The sequence below is a fragment of the Molossus molossus genome, unplaced genomic scaffold (assembly GCF_014108415.1).
Source record: "Molossus molossus isolate mMolMol1 unplaced genomic scaffold, mMolMol1.p scaffold_m16_p_10, whole genome shotgun sequence".
Taxonomy (NCBI): Eukaryota; Metazoa; Chordata; class Mammalia; order Chiroptera; family Molossidae; genus Molossus; species Molossus molossus.
The window spans coordinates 6,271,347-6,297,522 of NW_023425345.1; the positions used below are offsets into that span (position 1 = coordinate 6,271,347).

The window sequence follows — 26,176 nt, forward strand, 5'->3', positions numbered from 1 at the left end:
TGGAGGAAAGACAGGTTACACCAGAGTGGGATCCTGTTCTCAGCCCTCCTCCATGGAGGCGAAGTTGGTTCCCTTCGCTTGAGCCTGAGTGACCAGCTGGTAAAATGGACAAAACCCTATTTTCAGGGAGGCAAATAGTGACAGGATGGGAAACCTGGGGCAAAACCCCGCAGCCAGGGGAGTGTCGGGTGGTGCAGATGGGGGAAGAGGAGCAGGAGGAGGAGCCCAGGCCGCAGGCTGGTTGAGAAAGGCCTTTAGGACACTTACCGTGGGGGTGACCAGGGCTTTCCAGAAAGGGCAGGGCCTGCAGGGGTCCAGGAGGCAGACCCAGTGCCAGGGGTGATGGGGGACGGGGCCGGAAGACCTCGAGCGCCCGAGCGCCCCGAAGGCAGAGGCGCAGAAGGACCTCTGGCCGGGCCTGGGCAGGTGGCCACAGGTCTCCTGGCTCCGCTCTCAGCGTGCCCCATTCACAGAGCCTCTGTGACACCTGAGACGACGGTCTACTGCTTTGTCTACAGGACTGAGCTTGGAACGAGAGTCCATGGAGCTGGGCCACCGAGCAGGTAGGATCGCCCTCAGGGAGCACTCAGCAAGGACACTCAGTGCGTAGCTAAGGCTTTGGGGGGGACTCCCGGGGGCAGCAGGACTAACCCTTCCCCTCAGGCTTGCTGTGGCTTTCAGACCCTCCGGGTGGCCCTGACTTCTTTGGGGTGTTCCGTGGGGAACAGAAGGAAAAGGGAGGGGAAGGAGTATTGTGGAGCCCGTCTGCCCAGCCTGGGGTTCCGGCCCCGCCACCGTGCCGTCCTCGGGGCTCAGGGGGAGACAGCAGCCCCTGTGGGCACCATGTTGACATAAGAAATGTCTGAACCTGTAGAGAATTTTTAGGAGTTTATTTGAGCCGAACTGATAGCATATGCCTGGGGTCAAGATGTCATTTGCTCTGGAGAAAAAATTTCTGTTACGCATTTGAGAGTAAGGAGGGACGTAAGGAAGGCTGCTGGGGTGGGGGAGCAGGCTGGGGCTGGCTGCAGGTTAGTTGAGATTATCTGCTCTCTTGAGGATAGTTACATCTTAAAAATATGTTTTTATTGAGTTTTTTTAGAGAGAGAGGAAGGGAAAGATAGATAGAAACATTGATGTGAGAGAGAAACATCGATCAGGGGATGGGCCCACAACCCAGGCATGCGCCCTGACCGGGAATCGAACCTGGACCTCTCAGTCCATGGGATGACGCTCAATCCACTGAGCCACTCTGGCCGGGCGCGGGTGGTTACATCTTAGAAGGAGAGAGCTGAAAGGGTGGTCACTATTAGAATGGGCGGGTCTGTCCTGGCCGGTTTGGCCCAGCGGTTAGAGTGTTGGCCCATGGATCAGAGAGTCCCGGGTTCAGTTCCCGCTAAGGGCACGAAACTCGGTTGCATTTTGTCCCTGGCCCGGGTTGGGGTTATGTGGGTGGCAGCCACTCAATGTGTCTCTCTCACATTGATGTTTCTCTCTCTCTCTCTTCCTCCCTCTCTCCCTCGTGCTTTATTTGAAGATAAATGCAAAAAAAAAAAATGTCCTTGGGTGAGGATTAAAAAACAAAACAAAAGAGGGGTCGGTCTGAAAGGGTGGTCACTATTAGAAGGGGGAGGGGCACAGACAGGTCTGGGCTCTGTGGGTGGGAGGCACATGTAGGTCATGAGTGACCCAGGCCCGGGCAGGTGTGTGGCCCGGGGGGGGGAGAGAGTGTGGCACCGCAGCAGTGTGGACAAAGATCTGGAGGTGAGAGACGGCTGGTGCTCTGAAGGAAACTATGTCCTGAAGGCTGGAGAGCGAGGTGGGAGAGGCCAGGCCAGGTCCTGGGCCAGATCACGTGGTCCTCACTCTAGCAAGTGAGCGAAGATGCTCTCTGCCTGCTTCGCAGGACGGAAGGAGTGGAGGGAGGGTCAGGTTGCAGCGAGACTCCTGCAGTGCCAGCTGCAGACCTCGTTCGTTCAGCAAACATTTAACTCCGGGGCCAGGGGCTGGCCGTAGCTCACTCACGGGGTCCCTGGTGCCTGGCACAGCACCCGCCACGCCCGGTTTGGGGGCTGTGCTGGCTCTCTGAGCCGGGGACACGCACTCAGCCTTGGCCACTACAGCGCTCATAGCCCCAAGGGCGGGCAGAGGGGCAGGCAGGAGCACGGCCTGGGAGAAGTGGGGAGCCCTGCCCTGGAGCCCCGAGCCCCGGGCTCTGAATGCTGGGGGACCTCTGGAGGAGTCCATCCTGCCAGGCCTCAGTCTCCCCGCGAGCAGGGGAGGGGCCGCGGCCGCTCAGGTGGGTGCTGAGTGCTCCTCAAGCTCGTTGCCTCCACCCTGAAGCCTTGGTTTTCCCTGGAGGCACCCCTTTGCCCAGCTGCTGGTTGTGGCAGAGCCAGGGCAAAGGGAGGGAGGCTGTCTGAGTGTAGCGTCACTCCGGGAGTGATGCCCTCAGAGCCACCTGCCCGCACCCTGACCATGGTGGATGTCACCTCCCCTCCCACGCACAGGGCTCTCTGGTGGGTGGCAGGCCCCAGACTGGCCGGCCGTGGGCCCCACCTGAACGGCCCCGCCCCCCCAGGGGAAACAAGGCGGTCTGTAGCTCACCGGGTGGGGGAAGGGAAAACCCAGGGATGACAACCGGGGAGACTCGTGAGGCAGGACGGGGACAGAGCTGTGGAGCTGAGCAGAGGGGGCTGGCCCCACAGCACGGGGTGGGTGTCGAGAAGGACTCCTTGGTGAGGTCACACTGAAAGGAGGGGTAGCATTTGGTTTAGGGAGGAGGAGGGGGTGACCTTCTAGGCGGCAGACCAGCCTGGGAAGTGCCGGGGAGACGGGACATGCAGGGGGTAGTGGGGAGGGGAGGAGGTGAAGAGGACAGAGACATCAGGTTGGGAGCAGGTGACCCCTGGGGCTGTGAGCCGGGGTGAGTGGGAGTGGGAGGGGCGGGAGAGGAGGGGTGAGGTGTGCAGATGGGACCAGGTTGGGGAGACACCACACCACGCACCCCCGGGTGAGCCCGGAGAATAGAGGGGGGAAGTGACGGGGACGGGGAACAGCTCAGAGTGGGGAACAAAGCCGGGGGCCCGGTCCAGCTCTGGCCCTTTTCAGCTGTGTGACCTGGCCAAGGCCAGTCTGCCCCGTGCCAGCTCCCAGGCTCAGCCCTCATTGTCAAACCACCTGGAATGACCCTGGCCCATGGGAGCTTTGGCAGCTGAACCACTTTCTCTGTTTTCTTTCCACATTTCTCACCCATGCTTTTGGCTCTGTGACTTATCTCTGTTCCCACCCCCTTTCTGCTCTGGATCTCTGGGGCTCTGTGTCTTCTGTTCCCCCTCCCCACCCCCACCATGGTCTCCCTTCCTGACCTCCACTCTGCTTTGTCTGTCTGTCTCCTCCTCCCTCTCCCTCCCTCTCTCCCCTCTGTTCAGGTTCAACCGCTTTGACCAGGGCCCATCTGAACAAGGAAGGCCAGCAGGACACGGACCCCAGGAGAACTGCCCACAGCCCCCTGGACACCTCCAAGTTCCAGTACCAGGCCCCCGTCCCCCCGCAGCCGCCCCTGCACCAGGGAGAAAGCCCCCTGGGGCAGGCCCACATGGAGGGGATCTGGCCTCCGCCCCCCTCAGCTGCCAGCAGGGCCACCTCTGGGATGGACTCGCGGCCTGGCTCAGTGAAGAAGGGGGGTGACAGACCCTCCTCGAGGGAGAGCAGGGCCATTTTCCAAGACGGGGCTCAGCTGTGCCAGGGGCTGAAGGAAGGCCCCAACTCGGGGGCCGAGGGCCAGAGGAACAGCGTCATTCCTCACAACATTCGCCACAAGTTTGGGAGCAGCGTGGTGGACCAGCTGGTCTCCGAGGAGCAGGTGTCTGCCCCGGCGGGAGGCCAAGGGGCGGGAGGGTGCTGCGTGGGACTCACCGTGAGACCCCATGGAACCCGCTCTGGAGAACAGAGTCCCTGTAATAATACCACCAGAAAGTAGTGTTTACTGAGCACTTACTATATGCCGGGCACTGTGCACCGTTTAAACTCTTCACATTTCATTTCACCTTCCAACCAGAAAGGTATTATTATCCTCCTCTTAAGGGGAAGGAGCCCACGGCTTAGGAAGGGTTAAGGGAGTTGATCAAACGTACCCAGCTGCACGGCATGAGGACCCAAACGGGGCCAGGAGATCCTGGAGCCCTGGCCCCTAACGACTTTGCAGTTACAAGTCTTGTGTTTGAATTAGATGCTTCTAACTCACACAGTCTGGAGGAGACAGCACCAGACAGCACTGGTTGGGAACCAGAAGACTTGGGTTGGAGTCCTGACTCTGCCCCAAGGGCAGGGCGACTTTGTGGTCGCGACATCTGTGAAGTGAGGCCGCTGGACTAGACCCCGCTGGCAATACCCGGCATGCAAACCACAGCGCCCCTCGTCGGCGTCCATGGCAGACGCCGCTAATCAGTGCCGGCACCTTTCCCCGCCTTTATACGCTATTTCAGCGAGGTATCACTGACCAACCGAAAATTGAGATAAAATGCACCTGCCGTTTCTGGCCAAGTGCTGAGGGCTGTCCCTGCTCTGGTGTTCCGAGACGCATTTCCAAAGCGACCTTCTCAACACTCAGCTTCTCCGCCGTGTGGTAGGCTGGGCACGAGCTATTGCTTCCTTTGTAACGTGCAGCCAAGGCCCAGAGAGGGCTTCCCTGTGCTTCGGGCCATGCTGAGCTAGGGGAAGGTCCAGATTCACCGGTCATCTTAAGGTGCAGTGAGCCTGCCCGCCGGCTAAGGTGGGGTCACAACCCCAAATGTTGTGCTTCACTTGGAGATCTTGTCCCAGTTTGGGATGGTTGCTCTGTTTCACGGCCTCTCTTGGCCTTCGGAAGGTGTCATTTCTCTCTTCTGATTGGCCCAGAGAGGATTAGAGACTTGCCCAAGGTCAGCAGCTGTATGTGGCAGAATTGGGACTCAAACCTGGGTTTACTGACTCCTGGGCCTGGGCTCATCCGTTCTGGGCCTCAGTTTCCACATTGGTCCATGCCATCAGAGGAGCCGCTTGGGGCTGACCAGTGTGGGGCCTGGTTCCCGGAGGCCGGCTGGGCTCTGTGGTTCCCCAGCTGTGTGGACACTGAGTCCCCGCCCTGAGCCCAGCTCTCCTCACTGACAAAATGGCAGGACAACTATCACCTTATAACGACCTCTCCCCATGAGGTACACAGCAGGTGCTCAATGCAAGAGGTGGTTTATGATCACATCATCTCTGATGTCCTGGCCAGGGGTCGGGGGCGGGGTGGGGAGGAAGGTGGTGGGATGAGAGGGGGAGGGGCCTTCAGCCGAGGGCTGCAGGCTGGGCGTGGGGTAGGGGGTGAGGGTCAGGGGAGGTGAGGGGAACTAGAAGGCTTGACTCTGCTTCTCTGCCCCTGTCTGTTCTCCGTCCCTCCCTGCCCAGGCTCGAAGGGCCGTGGAGGTCTTCGAGGGCCAGAGGAGGGCGAGCTCGTGGCCCAGCAGGACCCAGAGCCCCGTGGAAATGGCCTCCATCTTCTCCGACTACTACGATCTGGGCTACAACATGCGGTCCAACCTGTTTCAAGGTCAGGTCAAAGGGCAAGGTTGGGGCTGTGAACACCCAGGGTCCCCAAGGGACAGGGAGACATCCCAGGGATCCTCGTTTCATGGCCACCAAAGGCCTGCGGCTTGCCTTTCCAGTCCCCTGGCGAGTCTGTCCTCACCGCAGACCGCCCATCCCAGCTGGCCATCCGCTCCCCTCCCCAAACACCCTGGCGTCCTAATCTGCCAAGACCGGGCACCCCTGGCCTGGGCACCTTTGGTCACAGCGACATCAGGTTTCTGGTTCGAAGCTCAGCTCGGCCACTCTCTGGGTGTGGCCCCACCTAGGACCCTTAACCTCTCTGAGCCTCAGTCGCGATGGGGACCGTACGACAGCGTGGCCCTCGCTGGGCCGTTGGCAGGCTCTTGGCCTGTGACGGGCAGAGAGCTCAGTAGCTGGCAGCGGGCATTTCCCTTCCCAGTGCCTGGGGGTGGCACTGCCTGCGGGCAGCGTGGTTGGGGACGCTGACCGTGACAGTGTCCTGCGGGTCAGCCGTGGTCCCGCTCGCTCCCGGGGACTGCTGTCACCCCCTTTCTCAGACAGGTCAGAAGTAGCTGCCCAGGGCCTCTCAGCGGGGGGAGCTGGATCTGAAGCTCCAATCCAGGTTTCCCTCCCGCCTCTGAGCCCCAGAATCTTCCCTGGGCGCCGGGCCAGCTCCCTAGCCAGGACGTCCCTGTTCCCAAGCGGTAAATGAATTGCTCAGATGGAGGCCCGTGGCCAGCATGCAGGGGCTTGTCTGCCCCCACGACCCAGTTCTGCCTCATTCATTGCAAAAAGTCAAGTTTTTCTGGTCCTCTCCCTCCCTCCAGGCCCTCTCCAGTGTCCCCAGGGGCCTGGCAAACCTCCTCCTGGCTCCGATCCCCAGTACCCGAGGAACTAGACAGCCACTGGAACTTTCTGGGTTTTCTTTGAGCAGAGAAGGGGTGGGGCTGGGGGAGGGAAGAGAGAATAAGCTCAGATTGTCCTGTGTTCTGGGCTCAGCAATCGGCCTTCTGCGTGTCCCTTTAACAAGCATGACCCAGGACTGCTTACACACAGCCCCATGTAGCGACGTATGGGCTTGCGACAGCTCGCAAGAATCCATGGTCAAGTTCTCCTGGACTGATTGATTGGTAGCACAGTGCTGTGTTACCTTGGCCACGGTAGGATGTATATATACTCCAGAAATTGGCAAGTGCTGCAAATTAGGACATCACCTTTATGTTATTATTTTTTTTTTCAATTTTTATTAATATTTTTGTTACATATGTTTCTCCTCCCCCAGACACCCTCCTCCTGACCCCGCCCCCCACCCCAGCATTGTTGTCTATGTCCATTGGTTACACATACGTGCATACATGTTCTTCGGTTCATCTTGCCCCTCCCCTGCCCCTCCTCTGAGGTTTGTCCGTCTGAACCGTGCTAGAACGTCATCTTTAGGACACTGCAGTCAGCGTGCCCTCCCCGGGCATCCTCTCCCTTTCCACCCCCCCAGGCTGGCCTCTGAGTTGGTTTTGGGTGGGTGCGGCTCCCACGGCTGGCCAGGAGTGAGGGAGGAAACGCAGGAGCTAGGTGGAGAATGCCCTGCGACTCTCTGAGCCAGATGGAGGCAGGGAGGGCCTGTAGGCGGGAGCGGCATGGTCTGACTTGGGGAAAGGATTGCTCCCGCTGCTGTGCTGAGGACAGATGCGGGGGGTGACTAAAGTCTGGGGGGGACCGTCGGTGCTGGCTTGGTCTGGGGAGCGAGGCTGGTGCCCTGGAGGGCACCATTGTGACAGGAAGTCATGGTGAAGTGTCTGATGCCACCTCCAGGATGCTGGGCATTGGCGTTGGAGGCAGAGTGGACAGAGGAGGTGGATGAGTGGGTTTGGGGTGTGTGAGAGAAGAGTTAAGGGTGACGTCAAGGTTTTTGACCTGAATAACTGGGAGGGTGGGATCCTGCTTGCTGAGATGGAGAAAGTTCCAGGAAGGGTGGGCTGAAGAACTCGGCCCCATGCTGAGTCATAGTCTTTTCTGTAGTCTTCTAAAAATATTTACTTTTGCTTTTCCCATGCAAGCCTTTAATCCACCTGGAGCTGATTTCTGTTTGTAGTGAAGCAGGAAGTCCTGTTTAATTCCTCCTTTATGTGGATTCCCATTGCCTCAGGCCCTTTCATTGAACAGTCCCCTCCCCCCTCAGTGACCTGCCTGCACAGCTGTTTCCATCAGGGTTCCTAAGACACCGATCCGCTTCCAGGCTCTCTGTTCTGCCCACTGGTCTCATATTACACTTTTAATCACCAAGGTATTATAAGCAGTCTGGTATCTGCTGGGGTAATCCTCCCTCCCACCACCACACCCACCACAGCCGCTAATAATGTCTTGTCTATTCTAGGTCCTTTACTCTTCCCTACACATTCTAGAAAAGCGTGTCTGTTTCCATGACAAGCTCCGTTGAGATTTTGATTGGAAATACATTGATCTACAGCTCAATTTAGGGGCAGACGTCAGTTTCATGATAATGAATGTTCCAATCCATGAATATAGTATTCAGCTCCATTAACTTAAATCTTCCTTCAATATCTGTCAATAACATTTTCTAATTTTTTTCTATAAAGATTATGCAGTTTTATTTGTTAGATTTATTTAGAAGAACCTCTTTTTTTTTTTTTTGCTGTTTATTGCAAATGGGATCTTTCTGAAAGTTACATTTTGTAACCTCCCTGCTTATATACCCAGAGGCAATTTTAAATTTTTGTACATTAATCTTATACTCAGAAGCCTCGCTTGGCTCACCTATTAGTTCTAGTCATTTGTTTATAGATTCTTTGGGGCTTCTTTTCAGCAATAATAACGGCAACATTTGTGCATACACCATGTGGCATGTGCTGGGCACTGCTTTAAATACGTTTTAATTTTCACAAGAACCTTATGTTGCATAAGGTAAGTGCTGTAATTCCTCCACGCTCTCGTTTTCCGGATACAATAAAAAAGAGGCGTGAAGAGATTAAATGACTGGCTTAAGGCCACAGAGCTGCAATGGTCACATTCGGGGTTTGGACCCTGGTGGCCTGGGACCAGAGTTTCCAATCTGACCACCAGGCCTCCCCGCCTTGTGCCTCTGTGCTGGGTGACGTGTCCAGGACAACGGTGCCCGTAAGTAGGGGAGCATGTGTCCTTATCTCCCTGATCCTGACATTTTACCGTGAAGTATAACATTTTGAAATGTGTATCAGATTAAGGAGGGTCCCCTTTATTTCTAGTTTGCACATTAATTTAAAAACTATGAGTGGGTGTTGGGTTATATGAACTATTTCTATGACAGTTTTTATATGATCACCCCGCCCCAGATTATTTCAAAACAAACCCCAGGCCTCTGATTATGCATTGAATTTTCAATTCTTGTATGTTTCATTTCTGAGACTCCGTGTGCTTCTTTTACTAATTTGTTCTTTCTGGGTACTTTTTTATTCTTTGCTTGAACTTTTAGTCTCTTTCATGACTCCAAATATTAAGTATACTTATTTTATATTGTGTAGCTGATTATTCCAATCCTTGCTATCTTTTGGGATTTGGTCCTCTGATGTTTCTGCTGACTCTTTAACATGGTAACTTATTTCCTCATGTATGTTTTAGCTTTACACAAATGGATAATTGTGAAAATACAGGTGTTAATTGCCTCATGCCATATGATTGTGAATTTCCAATAATGTGACCTTCCCCAGGCAAGATCATTTTCTTCCTTTGACTAGATGAAGAGACCAAAGTTCTGACAGGTTAAAAACTTGTCTGAGGCCACACTGTCCATAAATGATGGAGCTGGGGCTTGAGCCTGGCCTGCTGTCCTCTGCCTTGACCCCCACCTTCCCGCAATGCACCCTCCATAGGGGACACTAACAGCCAGGTATGAACTTGACCTCCATTGACTTGAGGCTTCTGGGGTCTGCCTGGGTTTCCACAGGGGCCACCGAGGAGATGAAGAGCCTCATGAAGGCCTCCTACACCCCAGAGGTGATTGAGAAGTCAGTGAGGGACACGGAGCACTGGCATGGCAGGAAGACGGATGATCTGGGTATGTGGGAGCTGGGCAGGGTATGTTGGCCCCAGGTCCAGATAGAAGCCAGAGCGGCAGAGAGAGACCCGGGTGTGGTGGGGGGCCGGGACGAGGTATGGGTCACCACTGGGTGCTCCGGAGGTCCTCTGGGTGATCTGTGCTGGCTGCCCTGCTCTGCAGGACGGTGGCACCAGAAAAACGCTATGAACATGAACTTGCAGAAAGCACTGGAAGAGAAGTATGGAGAAAAGAGCAAAAGCAAGAACTTGAAGTACTAGATACGAGCCAGACGCGGTGCCCTCGACTCAGACAGTGCCCGTGATAAAGTAACAATAAAGGAAGAGAAAGGCACAAAGCGAAATCCTCTCCCCCTGCTGGTGACTCTCCTCATGTTGCGGAAGTGGGGGTACTGATGTGTGATGCTAGAGAAACCAACTGAGGGGGCACAGAAGCCCTGAGAGCCCCAACTCTTCCCCAGACCTGCCCCCTAGACAGACACACACACACACACACACACACTCACACACTCACACACACACACACACCCCTTCCCCCATAATTCTAGGAAAGGACATGAGAACTCAAGTCCCGTGTGCCAGGCTTCTCGCTCATGCCCTGTGTGGAGGTGGCAAACACCGCTGGGCATTACCTTGCATGCCCTCCCTAACAGAACCCCAGTTATTTCCAGACATCCATTCCTCCCATTCCTTCCCTATGAACCCAAGGACTTGGGAGGAATTGGCCACATCCCACTCCTATCCAGGGGTCATTTCGATTGGTCTCTCAGAAATTCTGACCCCTCCCCCAACACACACAAAATGATTGGTTCAGAAATGGGCATGTGACTCAATTTGGCCAATGAGATGCAAAGGAGTGTGTGTGTGTGTGTGTGTGTGTGTGTGTGTGTGTGGCCTTCTGGGAGATTCTTTGCTAGGAGAGCTGGAAGCATCACTCTCTCCTGTTGTACTGAGTGAGGAACATACAGCCCAGACCGCTCCTGGCAGACACAATCTGGGTCCTATGCAATTGGGGTCCTCCAGGGACCTCACAGAGCTGCTCTTACCTGGCCAGAAGCCTCCTGTACCTCTGGACTTCTTACAGTGTGAGCCTGGGCATCTGTTTAGAGAGCTAGCCTTAACCTTTAACTGACAAAGGGTCCCTGGTAACAACAGGGTAGGGACCTGGGAATTGGGGCCCAGGGAAGAGGACCCCAAAGAAGCGGTTCTGGGTTAGACAGTCATGTCTACCTGAAGCGTATTACCTGCTGGGTCTCCAAGCCAGCCACACACCTGACCCCCAGATCCCTGACTCGCTCTCTCAGAATATGCTCCACTCATGAGTTATTTGCGGTGTTGCAAACCACCCCAAAGCCTGGCGTCGTAAAAGAACAGCAACCATTCATCTGCCCGTGACTGTGCAGTTTGGGCAGCGCTCGGGAGGTGCAGCGAATCTCTGCTCCACGTGGGCTCTGCTATGAGATGGCTCTTTCCCTACAGACCAGGGGCTTCAGCTGGGACGAGTTCTACCGCTGGGGCTGGTTAGGTACCGCAGGGGCTGGCTAGGTACCGCAGGGGCTGGCTAGGTATCCCTGGGGCTGGCTAAGTATCCCTGGGGCTGGCTAGGTACCCCTGGGGCTGGCTAGGTACCTCTGGGGCTGGCTAGGTACCTCTGGGGGCTGGCTAGGTACCTCTGGGGGCTGGCTAGGTACCTCTGGGGGCTGGCTAGGTACCTCTGGGGCTGGCTAGGTACCGCTGGGGCTGGCTAGGTACCGCTAGGGCTGGCTAGGTACCCCTGGGGCTGGCTAGGTATCCCTGGGGCTGGCTAGGTACCTCTGGGGGCTGGCTAGGTACCTCTGGGGGCTGGCTAGGTACCCCTGGGGGCTGGCTAGGTACCTCTGGGGGCTGGCTAGGTACGGCTGGGGCTGGCTAGGTACGGCTGGGGCTGGCTAGGTATCGCTGGGGCTGGCTAGGTACCCCTGGGGCTGGCTAGGTACCCCTGGGGCTGGCTAGGTACCGCTGGGGCTGGCTAGGTACCGCTGGGGGCTGGCTAGGTACCCCTGGGGCTGGCTAGGTACCCCTGGGGGCTGGCTAGGTACCGCTGGGGGCTGGCTAGGTACCCCTGGGGGCTGGCTAGGTACCCCTGGGGCTGGCTAGGTACCCCTGGGGGCTGGCTAGGTACCCCTGGGGCTGGCCAGGTACGGCTGGGGGCTGGCTAGGTACCTCGGGGGCTGGCTAGGTACCTCGGGGGCTGCCTAGGTACCGCTGTCTCCTTCTGGCCAGCTGGGGCTTCTTCCTGGCATGGTGACTGGGTTCCAAGAAGGCGCCTTCCAAGGGGACAAGAGTCTATGTGCAAGAGCTTATCATGCCCTGCACCGGCTTGTTAATGTCCCTGTGGTCTAAAGGCCATGTGGTCAAGCCCAGACTCATGGTGGGAGGAGCCTGCCCCGGAGCACTCCTGTGGGCGGGTTTGGCTCACTGGGGACCACCACCACAACAGTCTGCCACGGCGATCATCTGCCTTGGAAAATCAAATGTGATCACTGCCGGGAGAAGGGGGGCTGCCCCTCTTCCCACACACAAAATGACTTCTTTTAAAAAATGTGTTTATTCATTTTTTTAAAAAATTTTTTCTTTATTGATTTTAGAGAGAGAGGAAGGGAGAGGGAGAGAGAGATAGAAACCTTGATGAGAGAGAACATTGATTTCCGCCTCCTGCATGCCCCCCACTGGGGATTGGGCCCGCAACCTGCGCATGTGCCCTGACCGGGAATCGAATTGGTGACCTCTTGGTGCAGGGGTCGACACTCAACCACTGAGCCACACCGGCTGGGCTGTTTATTGATATTTTAGAGAGGAAGGAAGAAGGAGCGAGAGATAGCAACATCAGTGATAGAGAGTAGCATCAACATCGATTGGCCGCCTCCCACGCACCCTGTACTGGGGATCAAGCCAGCAATCTGGGCCTGTACCCTGACCAGGAATCAAACCAGTGACCTCTTGGTGCACAGGAAAATGCCCAACTGCTGAGCCACACTGGCCGGGCTGGAATGGCTTCTTTAAGGTAGGATTGGAGCAGGGTGCAGTATCGGGGAGGTGAGTTTGGCTTCATTTAATATTTATCGAATACCTACTTCTGTGCAGGGTGCTGAGTTCAGCTCAGCGTCCTTACTGAGAACCTAATTTCTGGAAGACATCATTCTGTTCTTGTGCTGGAAAAAGCAGGCTTTATTGAGCAGCTACTATTGGCTCATCACTACGGCAACTGAAAAAGAAGAGCCACCCGCAGTATTGTAGCCAAAGCAAACCCTACACGGCTTGGTCATAACCTTAAAATATCCCAGATGCATAGATGATGTGCCGAATGCTTCACACATGCAGCCTTTCCTCAACCCTGACACCAGCCCTCAAAGCTATTACCAGCCTCTCCATGAAGACGAGCAAACGGAGGCTGGGAGAGGCCATGCAAATTGCCCAAGATAATACCAATAGGAAGCTGGGATCGAAAATCCAGAAATTTCTGAGCAAAGCCATTTTCTACGCTACCAGACAATCATACAGTCATGTCAATAAGTACATATCGAGTGCCACACACACTTGGCCCTGTTAGGCACCGTGGGGGCAGCGATGCGAATCTACTGCAGCCTTGTCCTCAAGGTCTCCACCGTCCGCAGAAGAGTGACGTGGGAGAAGCTGGCCGCGAGGCTCGTCCGTCCATCTGACGACATGCTCTGTGCACCCACCCTCTCTGCCCAGCCCTGACCGGTGCTCTGGGCGTTAGAGACGAATCCGACACGGCACCTGTTCTCTGTGTGTCCAGAGTCTGGTGGGGAGATAAGTCAGTAAATAGACGCCCGGAAGTTTTACACACGCAGCGAGAAGTTCACGAGGGGCCAGTGGAAGCACAAAAGAGACCCTGGGACGGGGGACACGGGCCAGGAGTCACAGAAGGCCTGGTGGAGGAGGTGGCTCTTGAGCTGAGTCCTGGGACAGGAGCAGGTACTTCGGACGGACTGGGAAGGCACAGCATTGCAGGCAGAGGGCGCCGTGTGAACACATCCCGGCATGGCGTATTTGGGGAGCTGCGGGGGTGGCAGCGTGCTAAGCCTGGAGAGTAGGACTGCAAGGTGGGCACCCGGGTCAGGTGGGAAAAGTAGAAAGAGAATCTATGCTTGGATGGGGCTGTGTGTGCCCTTGAGGGTCTTAGATGTGAGACCCAGCCCCTCCCCCAGGAGCTTACAGTCTGACTGGAACGTAAAGGGTTAACAATGCTCGAAGAAGCCACACAGAAGAGTTGAAAAGATGCTCAATATCCCTAATAGTCAGAGAGATGCAGATTAAAACAAAAGACTCATTGGGTTGGCAAACATTAAAATGGAAGCGTAGGTGAGGAGGGAGAAAATGGAAACTCTCCTACACTCCATGAATCCTGAGCGCAGAACAGCAAGGAAGAGTTTAACAAAATTAAAATGATACCTTATAACTGAAAACTCCATTTCTATGTAGCCTAGAGAAATTCAAACATACACACCAGGAGCCCCGCACAGAGAGATTCACTGTAGCTTTGTAATTGCAGAACAATGCACGTGTCTGAGCAGGGGAATGGACAAAGGGGCTGAAGCACAGCCGTGGGAAGCAGGGACCCGTCCACACACCAGCACAGAACAGTCCCACAATAGATCGCCGGGAGCGAGATTGCAGTCTGCAGAATGAGCCCCGTGGTGTGCAACGGACCATTTGCACACCCTTCCAGAGGCACGCACACAGCCACTCCGTTGCTCATGGATACAGCTATGAGAGTATGGGAGGTGGGTTGGACAGATGCTACAGAAATTCAACTTCACATTACACTGAGTTTTGCCCTTTTCAGACATAACTTTTATTTCTATAACTGCAAGAGAGGGCCACCAACATGCTCTCCAGGAGAACACCAGTGCCGGAAGGAGCGGCCGAGTACCCGGAGGCTGGGGAGTGGAGCAATGTTAATGTTGACCTAAGTGAAGAAATGATGCAACATTCATCTCTTCGCCCGGGTTAAAGATTTCATCTCAGAACACTAAGAGCAACCCTTTTAAATTAAACATTGAATATTTTGGAGAGAGAGAAGCTGTAATCTTGGCAAAATAAAACATGCATAGATTTTAAAAACTTAAATAAGGTCTTGATCTCACTGATGCTGTTTCTAACAGTGTTCCTTGTTCGTCATGCCCCTGGGGTCCCTAGATGGTGGATTCTTAAGTTTCAAGGAGGCGCAGGGACCAGGTCTTGAGTAGCACGAATTCACATAGTGGAGAAGTTATGCACCCTTCAGTTCATGCAGGCTCTCTTTTGCTCAGTGATTCAGAACTGTTATAAGATAGTAAGAAGCTAGGAAAATTCCAGGACAAGCGGGATAGGGAAACTGAGGCAGCCAGTTAGACAGCAGTTTGCAGCCACCTAGGAAATCCTACCTTCCCTAAACCGGGGACACTCAAGGGTAGATGGTCCACACTTCTCCTTCCCAATCGGAGGGCACGTAGCTTAAAGCACACTACTCAAAGAGACAGGTAACAGAAACCCAAATAGGGCCATTTGCCAACCACACCCAAGGATAGACAAATTAAGAGAATATCATTTTGGTACGTCGGCATAAAGCTGATGAGTATTTTATTGGTTCTCCCCTAAACGCCCAGCCTTTAAAACCTCTGAAAACAAAAGACCCAGGTATCTCTCTCTCCTTCCCAGGGTCACGCCTGGGTCTCTGCCCCGTCCCTTCTTCCCCCACAGGCGTGCATCTCCTAACCTCCAGGGGACCCCACGAGGCTTGCAGCCGGGGCAGCAGCCGTTCATCCCGGGCAAACCCCCCCCCCCCCCCGCCGCCCCCAGCTTGTCTCCAAGGCGCTTTTCCCTGACTGCCCAGTGAGCCAAAGCAGCCCCGCCCAGGCTCTCCTGCTGCTGCTTCTGTGTCCTTCCTGGTTTCACTATCCTCAGAGTGTGTGTTTGCTGTGGGCAACAAATCCTTGCCTGCTTTTCTACACTCTGTCTCTTGAACTCTTTCCTACGAGAAGACAAGAACCGAGATCTCATCTTGCCGGTAACAGAACCAGCTTCGAAATTTCTGTTACATCCAAGTGCCTCTGGAGGGGGCGTTCCTCAGTTGACCGGCACCAAGTGATTATACTCTAGCTCGCCCCCTGATGGCAGAGTCTCTACATTGCAGGCCGAGTACTTAGGTCTCATAAATCCATGCTGAGGGAACCTAGAGACAGTTTAGTTACATCTTTCTAACCATACCTTTCCTGTCCCCACCCGTAGCTCCATTTTGTAGATGAGGAAGCTGAGGCCCAGTTCGATTTAGGTTTAATCTGGAAGTAAACAGTCCTTGTTGGCCAGCTTTGCAAATCCAGACTGTCAGGGATGGTGCAGGGTGTCACGGTTTCTGTGGTTACCAGGAGCAAGTGGGAGCTACAGCAAGTGCAGAGGAAAATCCAAAGGCAGGGTTGTGGCCAGGAGGCAGCAAGAGACTGCAGCCCGACTCCGTAGCTGGGCTCAGCTCCGTGCGAAGGCTGCCTTCCTTGTAAATGCCCCTCACCTGTAAATGCCCGCTTCTTCATGACAGCAGGGCCAGGAAAAGGAGGGGAGGAGGGGGGGTGTGTGTTTGTTCAGGGGGCTGGGCCTCTAGGGAGGGGATCAAACTGCATGGGATTCGGGGTGAACATTGCAGGAGCCCTGGAGCAGGTCAGGGTCCTGGTGCAGACTGGTGAAGTAGAACATTCTGGACCCGAGGCAAGGACATTTGCGACTCCTGGCCTCTTGGAGGTCAGCCCCACCCCTGCGCTGCTCTCCAGCCGGCCCTCCAGCGCTTCCCACAGGCTGCCCCTCAGCTCCAAACCCTCTCGGGGAGAGGTTCTTCCTTCGATTCATCTTCGCCCTGCCTCCTAAGGGATTTTTCCTGGGCTCGGCATTGCTTTCGGTCAGGGTAACTGCCCACTCTCCGGGGAATGTTGACCAGGGAAAATGTTGACCAGGGAAAAGCTGAGTCACTGTAGAGAGACTGTAATTCCCCAGACCTAAGGGACGCGGACCAGGGCGACCCCATCAGGAAGACTAGCTGCGGAGGCAGAGCGGTACACGTGTTCTCAGCACTTAGAGCAGAGCCAGGACACGGGCCAGGTACAGAAGGTGACCAGCCAGAAAGCCCCGGCTGCCTGGCAAGGGGCAAAACTGGGAAAACAAGAACCTCCCCCCAGGGCCACCTTTCCTCCCCTAGCATGTCACTGGTCATGCAGTTTGACCCCCTGACCTTTCCTCCCTGAAGATAACATCGAGGCCTCACCCATAGTTCAGCTCCAGGCCCAGAAAAGCAACAGAACCAGACAAGTGACACTGCAGCTGCCTCAGGACCAGCTGCGTGGACTAGCGGCCCCTGCCCTGGCACTGACCTATCAGAGGACGCCATGACCTGAAAGAGCACACCTGGAAAGCTCATGAATATTCTACTAAGACCCTCCCCTGAGACCCCCCTAAGATTTCCACCTGCAAGATCCAGATAAAAGGCTCAGGAATAAGGACCCAGCGCCATTCCCTCCCCCCTTCTTTTCTCCGAGGGACCCCACGAGACTGGCAACCAGGGTAGCAGTGGGCAGCATCTAACTCCCTGAACCCGTCTCCAGGGCCCTTTTCTCTGACTGCCCAGTGAGCCAAAGCTTCTTCCCTGCCCTTCCTCAGTTCACTGTCCTAAGTGTGTTTTTGCTGCAGGCAATAAAGCACTTTGCTACTTTGTCTCTTGATTGAAATCTTTCCTTCAAGAAGACAAGAACCGAGGTCTCGTGGTCTGGCCCTGGGTGCATTAACTCAATCACAACACCCCTGAGAGGTAAGTGCCCCTATGGTCCCCATTTTACACACCCAGACAGTGAAGCACAGAGAGGCCCACTGACTTGCTCAAAGTCACACAGCCGGTAAGGGCCAGAGCTGGGATTTGAACTTCATGGACTAATTCTGAAGCCAGTGCCCTTACCCAGTAGGTTACACTGCCCTGAGGGCGTGCACGGTTCTCTCAGGAATGAGTGTGGGAGGGGTGAGGCTTCTAGAATGCAGAGTCCTTGAACTCTTCCTGGTAATGAAATGCCCGTGAGCTTTAACGCCCGTGAAGGAGGACAAGCTGCAGAGCATCTGATCTGGGTCAGAGCCAGGCAAGGTCCGCAAGGAAAACTAACCCGGGTAATGTGGACAGGCGGCCATGCGTGCAGGACAGCTGGGACTGTGGACCTGAGGTCATCGGCCGCGCTCCCTCCCTAAAGGGGAACGTGAAGGTAAAGGCTGGAGTCTTTAGAGACCCCCGAATCCCCTTGTTAACAAATGGGGAAACTAAGGCACGGGGCCGAGAGTGAAGTGGTATGGGCTCGGCAACCTCTCACTCAGCCCCCGGTGGGCAGAGTAGACATTCAGGTCTCAGGATTCTCCCTCTGGATGGGGCTCAGCTGCCAATCAGCTGTGAGATCCCGGTGGGGGCGGGGACCCAGCCGGAGCCAGTTGGAGAACAGAGAAGCTTGGAGGAGGCTGAGGTCACCGTGAGGGTCCTAAGTCCCCAGCAGTGCCTGGCACAGAGGGGTGCTTAGATGCTCTGCGGCCTTACTGTAGTCCATGCGCTCTTGCTCCCCAGAAATCACTTAGAAAGATGCAAAGAAGGAAAAAAGGGAAGAAACCCTCGTAGTTGGGGAAGCGAAAAAGCTGAGAGGGGAGATGGAGGACATCCATAGGAACCAGACCCCAGGGCGCCTCCTCTCGGAGACTGTGCAAGGCTTTGCTGGCAGGGGACAGACAAACACATTACCAAGGTCAGCTGGCTGAGAGGAGAGACATTTAACAATAACACCTCCAGGCAGGCCCTGGGGGCCCTCAGAGGGCAGCCTCAGAGTGGGGGTCCCTCCAGGCAGACCTGGCAAGGATCTCGCGAGGATTTACTTGGGAGCCCTTGGTGGAGATGAGAATTGGGGAGTGGAGAAGGGAGAGCCAATAAAATGTACATTGTTAGGAAAAGTACCACTGGGACAACTGGGAGGAACTTGATTCCCCCAAGGGACGCTGGAAGCAGTGTGGGCCCCAGGCCTCAGAGTGATCCCCCAGGGGAGTGGGGTGAGGGCTGCTCCTGGGGTGCCCACGCCCTGGCAGTCGTCGCTCTGGGCAGGCCCTGCTCCAGCCGCCCGAGCGTGTCCCTGCCCGGGAGGCTGTGCAGGCTGGCGGTGGAAGCTGGTCCACGCCCTGGAACTTCACAGGTGGCAGGGGCGTGGTGACAAAGGTAAACAGTTCAAGTAGTGAAGACATTGCATTCGGTAACTCTGATGGCGGGGGAGGGGCCGGGCCCACGAGGGTGCGAGGAGAAAGGGGGTTTGAGGGACAACTTGCAGAGCAGCGGTCAGTGATGATGATGAGGCCGGCGGTCTGCTATGGAAGTTGGGATTCTGTCCTCCCACAGCGACTGGGGGTCGGGGGACAGAGGCCTGTCCCTCCTGATGATGTCATTTCAAAGGAATGGCTTTTACTCAGGTCCTTGAGGAAAACACTCCCTTCTTAGTGGCTGCTCTGTGGAGGGAGGGCAGGGACCCATCGTCACGTGGTGGCCAAACAAAGGAAAATTGTCCTGGCAGCTCACACTGTCTCAGGCTGGCATTTCGGTGGGGGCCTGGGTCACCCTAGGAACACAGCCTTATGCTGCTAGAAGCCCTGCCCCACAGTTTGATCAAGTGTCTTACCGGGGACTGGAGGGTGGGAGTGGACAGAGTATGTGCCCAGAGTCCAAAGTTTCAGTGGTCAGGGCCAGCACTGTAACAGGTTGTGTTGGGGAGCCAACAGTTTTGCCATTTCCCCTGGGGACCTGCTCTCTCTATCACACACACACACACACACACACACACAAACATACTGTAGAGGGACATACACATAGTCAGCTAAGCAAAGGTGTATTCACACAGGCATAGACAGGTACGCATCCTCACAGACATACGTGTTAGTACACACACACATGCATGGCATACAAAAGCATCGCTAACATGCACACATCCAAGTACAAGAGCGCAAAGCAGGGACAGCTTCCCGGGTGTGTAACCTATACCCTTGCACAAGCCTCCCGCTCGGAAGGGCCCCGCCCTTGGTTTACTGCTCCACTGCAGTGGTTTTGAAATGCTCAAGAGTTTTTGAACAGAGGCACACGCACAGTTGTTCTCCACCTCATTAGGTCTCGCTCTTGTCTTCACACTGCGTGTTCCCAGGAAGCTCCACCCTCAGCCTCAAACCAATGGCTGAAGATGAAAACTGAAAACTGCAGCTGGAAGGGCTGCCCCTCCAGATAGGGAGTGAGGTCATGTCTGCGGCTGGCCGCTAGGTGGCAGCACCAGGCCGAGCCAAGCCTGGGCGGAGGACGGAAGGGACGGGTGGTGGGGGAGGAAATGGGTGCAAGGGTGCCACGGAGTCATTCCTGGAACGCACCCTTCTCCCGAAAGCACGGAGACGCATTCTCCCGGGGGTTAGCGAATCCATTCTTCTCTGCCTATATTTTCATCCAATTCATTTTTAATATTTTTCTTTTTCTTAATTTTTTCTGATTACCAATACAACACATTTTATTATGGAAAATAGGACACAAAAATTTTTAAAATCATCCACAACCTGACATTTTTTTAAAAACCTGTAAAAGGAAATGACAGCATCCCCTCTCCTCCAAGGGCTTTGCACATACCCTGCCAGACATCTTTCCTTCTTGGGCACTAGAAAAGCGTGATTTCCGCCCTGGCCGGTTTGGCTCAGCGGTTAGAGCGTCAGCCTGCGGTCTGGAGAGACCCGGGTTCGGTTCCCGCTAAGGGCACGTACCTCGGTTGCAGTTTGTCCCCGGCCCTGGTTGGTCGTGCGGGTGGCAGCCACTCGATGTGTTCCTTTCACATCGATGTTTCTCTCTCTCTGTTCCTCTCTCTCCCTCCCACTCTACCTGAACAAAAAATGGAAAAATGTCCTCGGGTGAGGATAAAAAAAAAAAAAAAAAAGAAAAGCGTGATTTCCTCCCCAAACAGACTCCTATTCTACACACAGCCATCAACTTACGTTCTCACTTACTATGGCCTAGTCACGTCTTCCAGCCGGTGTGGATAGGTCTGCCTCAGCTTTTCAACGCTCTGGATCTAACTTTCCCAAGTCTGGCTTTGGCACAGCCTCGGCAGCCAGTTCACGGAGCAGTCTGCCCTCAACGGGCACCTTCTGCCCTGTGGCACCTTCCTGGGGCTATGGACACTCCCCCCTCCACGTCCCTCCGTGACATTGCAGGTAAGTTGCAGTGTTCTGACCACGGCCAGTAGGTGAAAGGTTCACCCCGTTCAATCTCATTCTTCCTGCCCCTAAGGCTTGATCTGTGGCTGAGGAAACCAGAGGGGAGAGTCATGGATACTTGGTCCTTTTCACCCCTTCACCCCGCTCTGATGATGTGTTAGGACAGGAGGGCAGGGGAGGGTGTACCCCTGTTCTGGTGCCTGCGTTATTGTTGCTGCTTCTCTGGTCGGCTTTGATGGGGTGGGGTCGGGGGAGGCACATGCTCCTGGGTCAGTTCTGCTGCACAGCGTCCTGTTGAGGGAGGAGCAAGGGGCTCAGCTGCTCCCACCCCAGCTCGGCTCCTGCCCTCCTCATGGAACACCCATAGCCCCTGCCTGCTGGGGTGTCCTTACCCAGTGGCCTGCCCCCCTGGATGGGCTCCTGTGGCCACTCAAGCCTTGTTACCTTCAGGCATATGTGGACTTTGGCAAGATCCCTCATGTTTGTGCCAACAGATGGGGGGAGCATAGGCAACCCCTTCCCCCGCCCCTCCACCCATCATCTCTCTCCAATTCTCTCTCCTCCTTGGTCAGAGGTTCGGAAGGGGGAGCAGCAAGCCCTCTGCAGGCAGGCACCTAGCTGGGAAATAGTCTCCTTCCTGCAGAGAGTCCTGGAGGCACCTGCCCTGGCCGGGGTGGTGGCGGAGGGCAGCCACCCCCCCCACGGGAAGGAGGAGGAGAGCCCAGCTTTCCTGCCTGGCCAAGCGCTCACCTCTCTGAAGTCTCCAGACATACGTGTTCAGTTACAGTCGACATACAGTACCGTATTAGTTTCAGGTGTATAGCCAGCCCAGTGTTGACATCATATAACTTACTAAGTGATCACCCCGATAAATCTGGTACCCACTGACACCATGCATAGTAATTACCGGTATTCCTTATGCTGTACTTTACATCCCTATCAACTGTACTTCTTAAAGCCTTTACCTTTTTCACGCACCCTGCCAACCCCCCCCCATCTTTCAAAATCCCAGCTCCCCAACCACGGTTCTGGCAACCACAGTTCTCCCTCTGTGTTTATGAGCCTGTTTTAATTTTTGTTTATTTTAATCTTTAGATTCCACATATAAGAGGAATAATTTGGGATTTGTCTTTCTCTGACTGGCTTATTTCACTCAGCGTAACACCTTCTAGGTCTAACCGTCTTCTCTTCTTTCCAGGCCTCTGGAGTGGAGGGAAGGGGGGCAGAGGGCGTATAGATGATTTGGGGTGCAGAGCCCAGAGAAGGCATCTGACCGCCATTGCTGGTGCTTCCTGCCTGAATGCCTCACTGTCTAAATCTGGAAGAAACTGGATCCTTATCTTATGCCACATGCAAAACTAACTTGAAATGAATTAAAGACTTGAATGGAAGACCTGAAACTGTACAACTCCTTGAAGAAATCATACGGAGAAAGCTCCTTGACGTCTTTCTTGGCACTGATTTCTTGAGTATGACGCCACAGCACGAGAGACGGAAGCAGAAACGAGCAGGAATCTGTCACACCAACAGCTTCCGCACAGCGAAGGAAACCGTCCACCAAACGAGAGCTCCCACAAGTGCAAGAGCATGTTTGCAAACCACGCCCTGGCCGGTTTGGCTCAGCGGTTAGAGCGTCGGCCTGCGGTCCAGAGAGACCCGGGTTCGGTTCCCGCTAAGGGCACGTGCCTTGGTTGCAGTTTGTCCCCGGCCCTGGTTGGGTCGTGTGGGTGGCAACCACTCGATGTGTCGCTTTCACGTCGATGTTTCTCTCTCTCTCTCTCTCCCTCTCTCTTCCTCCCACTCTATCTGAACAAAATATCGAAAAATGTCCTCGGGTGAGGATAAAAAAAACAACAAAACAAAGCAAACCGCGTATCCGATGGGGCTAATAGACAGACTACACATGAACTCTTATAGCTCAATAGCAAAAAGTAACTAAAATAAATAGCTTGATTAAAAAAGTGGGCAAAGACTTGAATAAACATTTTTTCCGAAGAAGATACACAGGAGGCCAACTAGTACCTGAAGAGATTCTCAACGCTGCTAATCTCGGAGGAAATGTGAAGGAAGTGACACTGTCCCCTCACACTTGTTAGAATGCCTGTTGTTAAGGAGATGAGAGCTGACACATGTTGCTGAGGATGTGGATGGAGAAAGGGGGACCCTCATGCGCTGTTGGTAGGAATGTGAATTGGTGCAGCCACCATGGTAACAGTATGAAGGTACCTCAAAAAAGTAAAAAGTAGAACTACTAAATGGTCCAACAATCCCACTTCTGGGCATATATTGGAAGGAAATGAAACTAGTATCTCCGAGATCATTGCCCTCCCATATCATTGCGGCATTATTCACAACAGCAAAGACACAGAAACAACCTAAGTACGCACTGATGGAAGAATGGACAAAGAAAATTATGTCTAAAACAGAAGCCGCAGGAAGAAGGAAATCCTGACATTTGTGACAACATGGATGAACCCGGAGGACATTGGGCTAAGTGGAAGAAGCCACACACAGAAAGACAAATATTGTATGATCTCACTGGTGTGTGGAATCTGAAAAATTCAGACTCGGAAACAGAGAGTAGAATGGTGGTTGCTGTGGGGGGAGGGACGGGGAGATGCTGGTCAAAGGGCACAAACTTTCAGTTATAAGATGAACAAGTTCTGGGAATTAATGTACAGATGGTGACTAGCACTCTACTGTGTACTTGAAATTTGCTACGAGACTAGATCTCCAGTGCTCTCCCCACGTGAAAAAGAGTAACCCTGTGAGGTGACGGGTGTGCCGATTAACGTGATAGCGGTGATCATTGCACAGTGAGCTTATATTAAATCATTACATTGCATACCTTAAGAAGATCATGCAGCCCAAACACGTACTATTTTCATTTGCCAACCATACCTCAATAAAGCTGGGAAAAATACAAATGACTTGGTGTGATGAGACATGAGAGGCCCACCGAGATGGAGAAGCCTGGCTCCATCAGCGTCCGGGGCCGAGGGTCCAGACTGGTTCAGACGGCAGCCGCCCGAGACGAGATGCTCAGAGCAAACCGATGCTAGAACAAGTTCATTCGAGGACGTGATGTGTGATGACGGATCTCTCAGGTGTGATCTCTCCACCCCTGCTACCTCGGTAGGAAGGAGGGGAAGGTCTAATTTACTGTGGGAAGATAAGAGAAACAGAACACTTGACTGAGGGGCCGTCACCGTAACTCCTTATTCTCTTTGGTTTACATGTATCTTTTTCTTTCTCTCTCTCTCTTTATTTTTAGATTTTTTAAAATTGATTTTGAGAGAGAGAGAGAGAGAAACATTGATGTGAGCGACACATCAATGGCCTGCACACCCCCTGCTGGGGACTGAGCCCACAACGCCAACATATGCCCTGACCAGGAATCGAACCGGCAACCCCTGGATGCCTGGGACACGCCCAACCAACTGAGCCACATGCATCATTTTCTATCAGATAAACCACCTGCCACAGAGACCTTTGGAAATGGGATCGTTCTGCTTCTGGGGGGAGGGGACACCACCTCCTTGAAAGGCTCTGTAGTGGGTGTTCTTTGCAGACGAGGGATGCTTCACAGTGGGAGATGCCACCTTTGAAATGGCCCCCTAAATTCAGAGCAGCATGATGGGGTCCAGGCAGAGCCGAGGCCCGGAGAAAGAACGCCAGAGGCGGACGCGGTCAGCGCCGGGAAGCAGGGACGCCGCGGTCAGAGCAGAGGAGGCCTGTGCAGAAGTCGGTGGGTCTGGCAGGCTGGCGGCCGATTGAAGTCTCACTTCGAGCAAGTGAAGAAACTCCTAGTGAACAGAGATGTGACATGAGTCACCTCACTCTGGAGTTCGGCCCCCTTATCCAAGTCCCAGAAAGAAGCCAGCTCCCAGACCCTGAGCCCCTTCACTGAGGAGAGAGTAGGTCCCCTAAGGAAGGACCGAGCGACACCGCCAGACATGGATGTGGTCAGTGCTCCCCCGCCCCCCGTTCTCCAGAGGGACTGTGCCTGCAGAGGAAGAAGGATCAGACTCTGTGAAGGTTACTGCCCAGGAACAGGGCTGGGACTCAGACTGGCCTTTCCTACTGGCCCACGAGCAAAAAAAAAAAAAAAAATTAATTTATTGATTTTAGAGGTAGAGAGAGAGAGAGAAACATTGAGGATCAAACCCGAAACTCTGGTGTATAGCAGCCGATGCTCTAACCAACTGAACTTCCTTCGGGCCACCTAAAGTCAGTCACAGCGGACACTCTTCCTCCTTCCTGTCTTCCTATCGGTCAGCATTTCCTGTTAGGATTTTTGGGTTTCATTCCTTCAGTCATTACTCAACAAATAGTTCTTGCCCTGGCCGGTTTGGCTCAGCTGTTAGAGCGTCGGCCTGCGGTCCAGAGAGAGCCGGGTTCGGTTCCCGCTAAGGGCACGTACCTTGGTTGTGGTTTGTCCCCGGCCCTGGTTGGGTCGTGTGGGTGGCAACCACTCGATGTGTCCCTTTCACGTTGATGTTTCTCTCTCTCTCTCTCTCCCTCCTACTCTATCTGAACAAAATATCAAAGGATGTCCTGTGTGAGGATAAAAAAAAAAAAAAAGTTCTTAAACATCTATAACATGCCAGATACAGTCTCTAGCTCTGGGACCGCAACATAATAACAAAGCCAGACAGGTCCCTTCTCTCCCGAACTGTCTAGGTCTCTATCATGCTCAGAAAGACAGTCCCATCTGGAGATCGTGAAAACAATTGCCTGTGTTTTTCTTTTGAGTATTTTCATGGTATTATATTGTTTTGTCTTCATAGTTTTAGCCAGTTTGGCCCTGGCTGTTTTGCTCAGTGGTTAGAGCGTCGGCCTGCGGTCCAGAGAGACCCGGGTTCGGTTCCCACTAAGGGCATGTACCTCTGTTTCGGTTTGTCCCCGGCCCTGGTTGGGTCATGCAAGTGGCAACCACTTGATGTGTCCCTTTCACGTCAATGTTTCTCTCTCTCTCTCTCTCTCTCTTCCTTCCACTCTATCTGAACAAAATATGGAAAAGTGTCCTCGGGTGAGGATTAAATAAATAAATAAATATTTAGCCAGTTTGGAAATTATTTTTGTAAATGGTGTGAGGTAGGGATCCTAATTTTGATCCTAATTTCCAAATGAAAGCTAATTATTGCAGTCTTTCATGTGTGTGCCTGTGTAATCCATCCTTCACCATGATTTGAACTGGCATTATTGTCGCACAGTAAATTCCCACATATATCTGGCTTTATTTCAGACTCTTCGGGTAGTGAGCTTCTAAAGCGGT

The 26,176-nt window shown here is 54.0% G+C and overlaps 1 protein-coding gene across 1 annotated transcript; it reads left to right on the top strand.

The window, feature by feature from the left end:
• Nucleotides 1–541: 541 nt before the first annotated feature.
• On the top strand, nt 542–9,882 carry TEX33 (testis expressed 33). The gene is made up of 5 exons (XM_036253029.1): nt 542–563; nt 3,432–3,865; nt 5,434–5,575; nt 9,512–9,622; nt 9,785–9,882. Exons 1-5 carry the CDS (start codon nt 542–544, stop codon nt 9,880–9,882), a joined length of 807 nt encoding a protein of 268 aa, XP_036108922.1.
• The last annotated feature ends 16,294 nt before the right edge of the window (nt 9,883–26,176 follow it).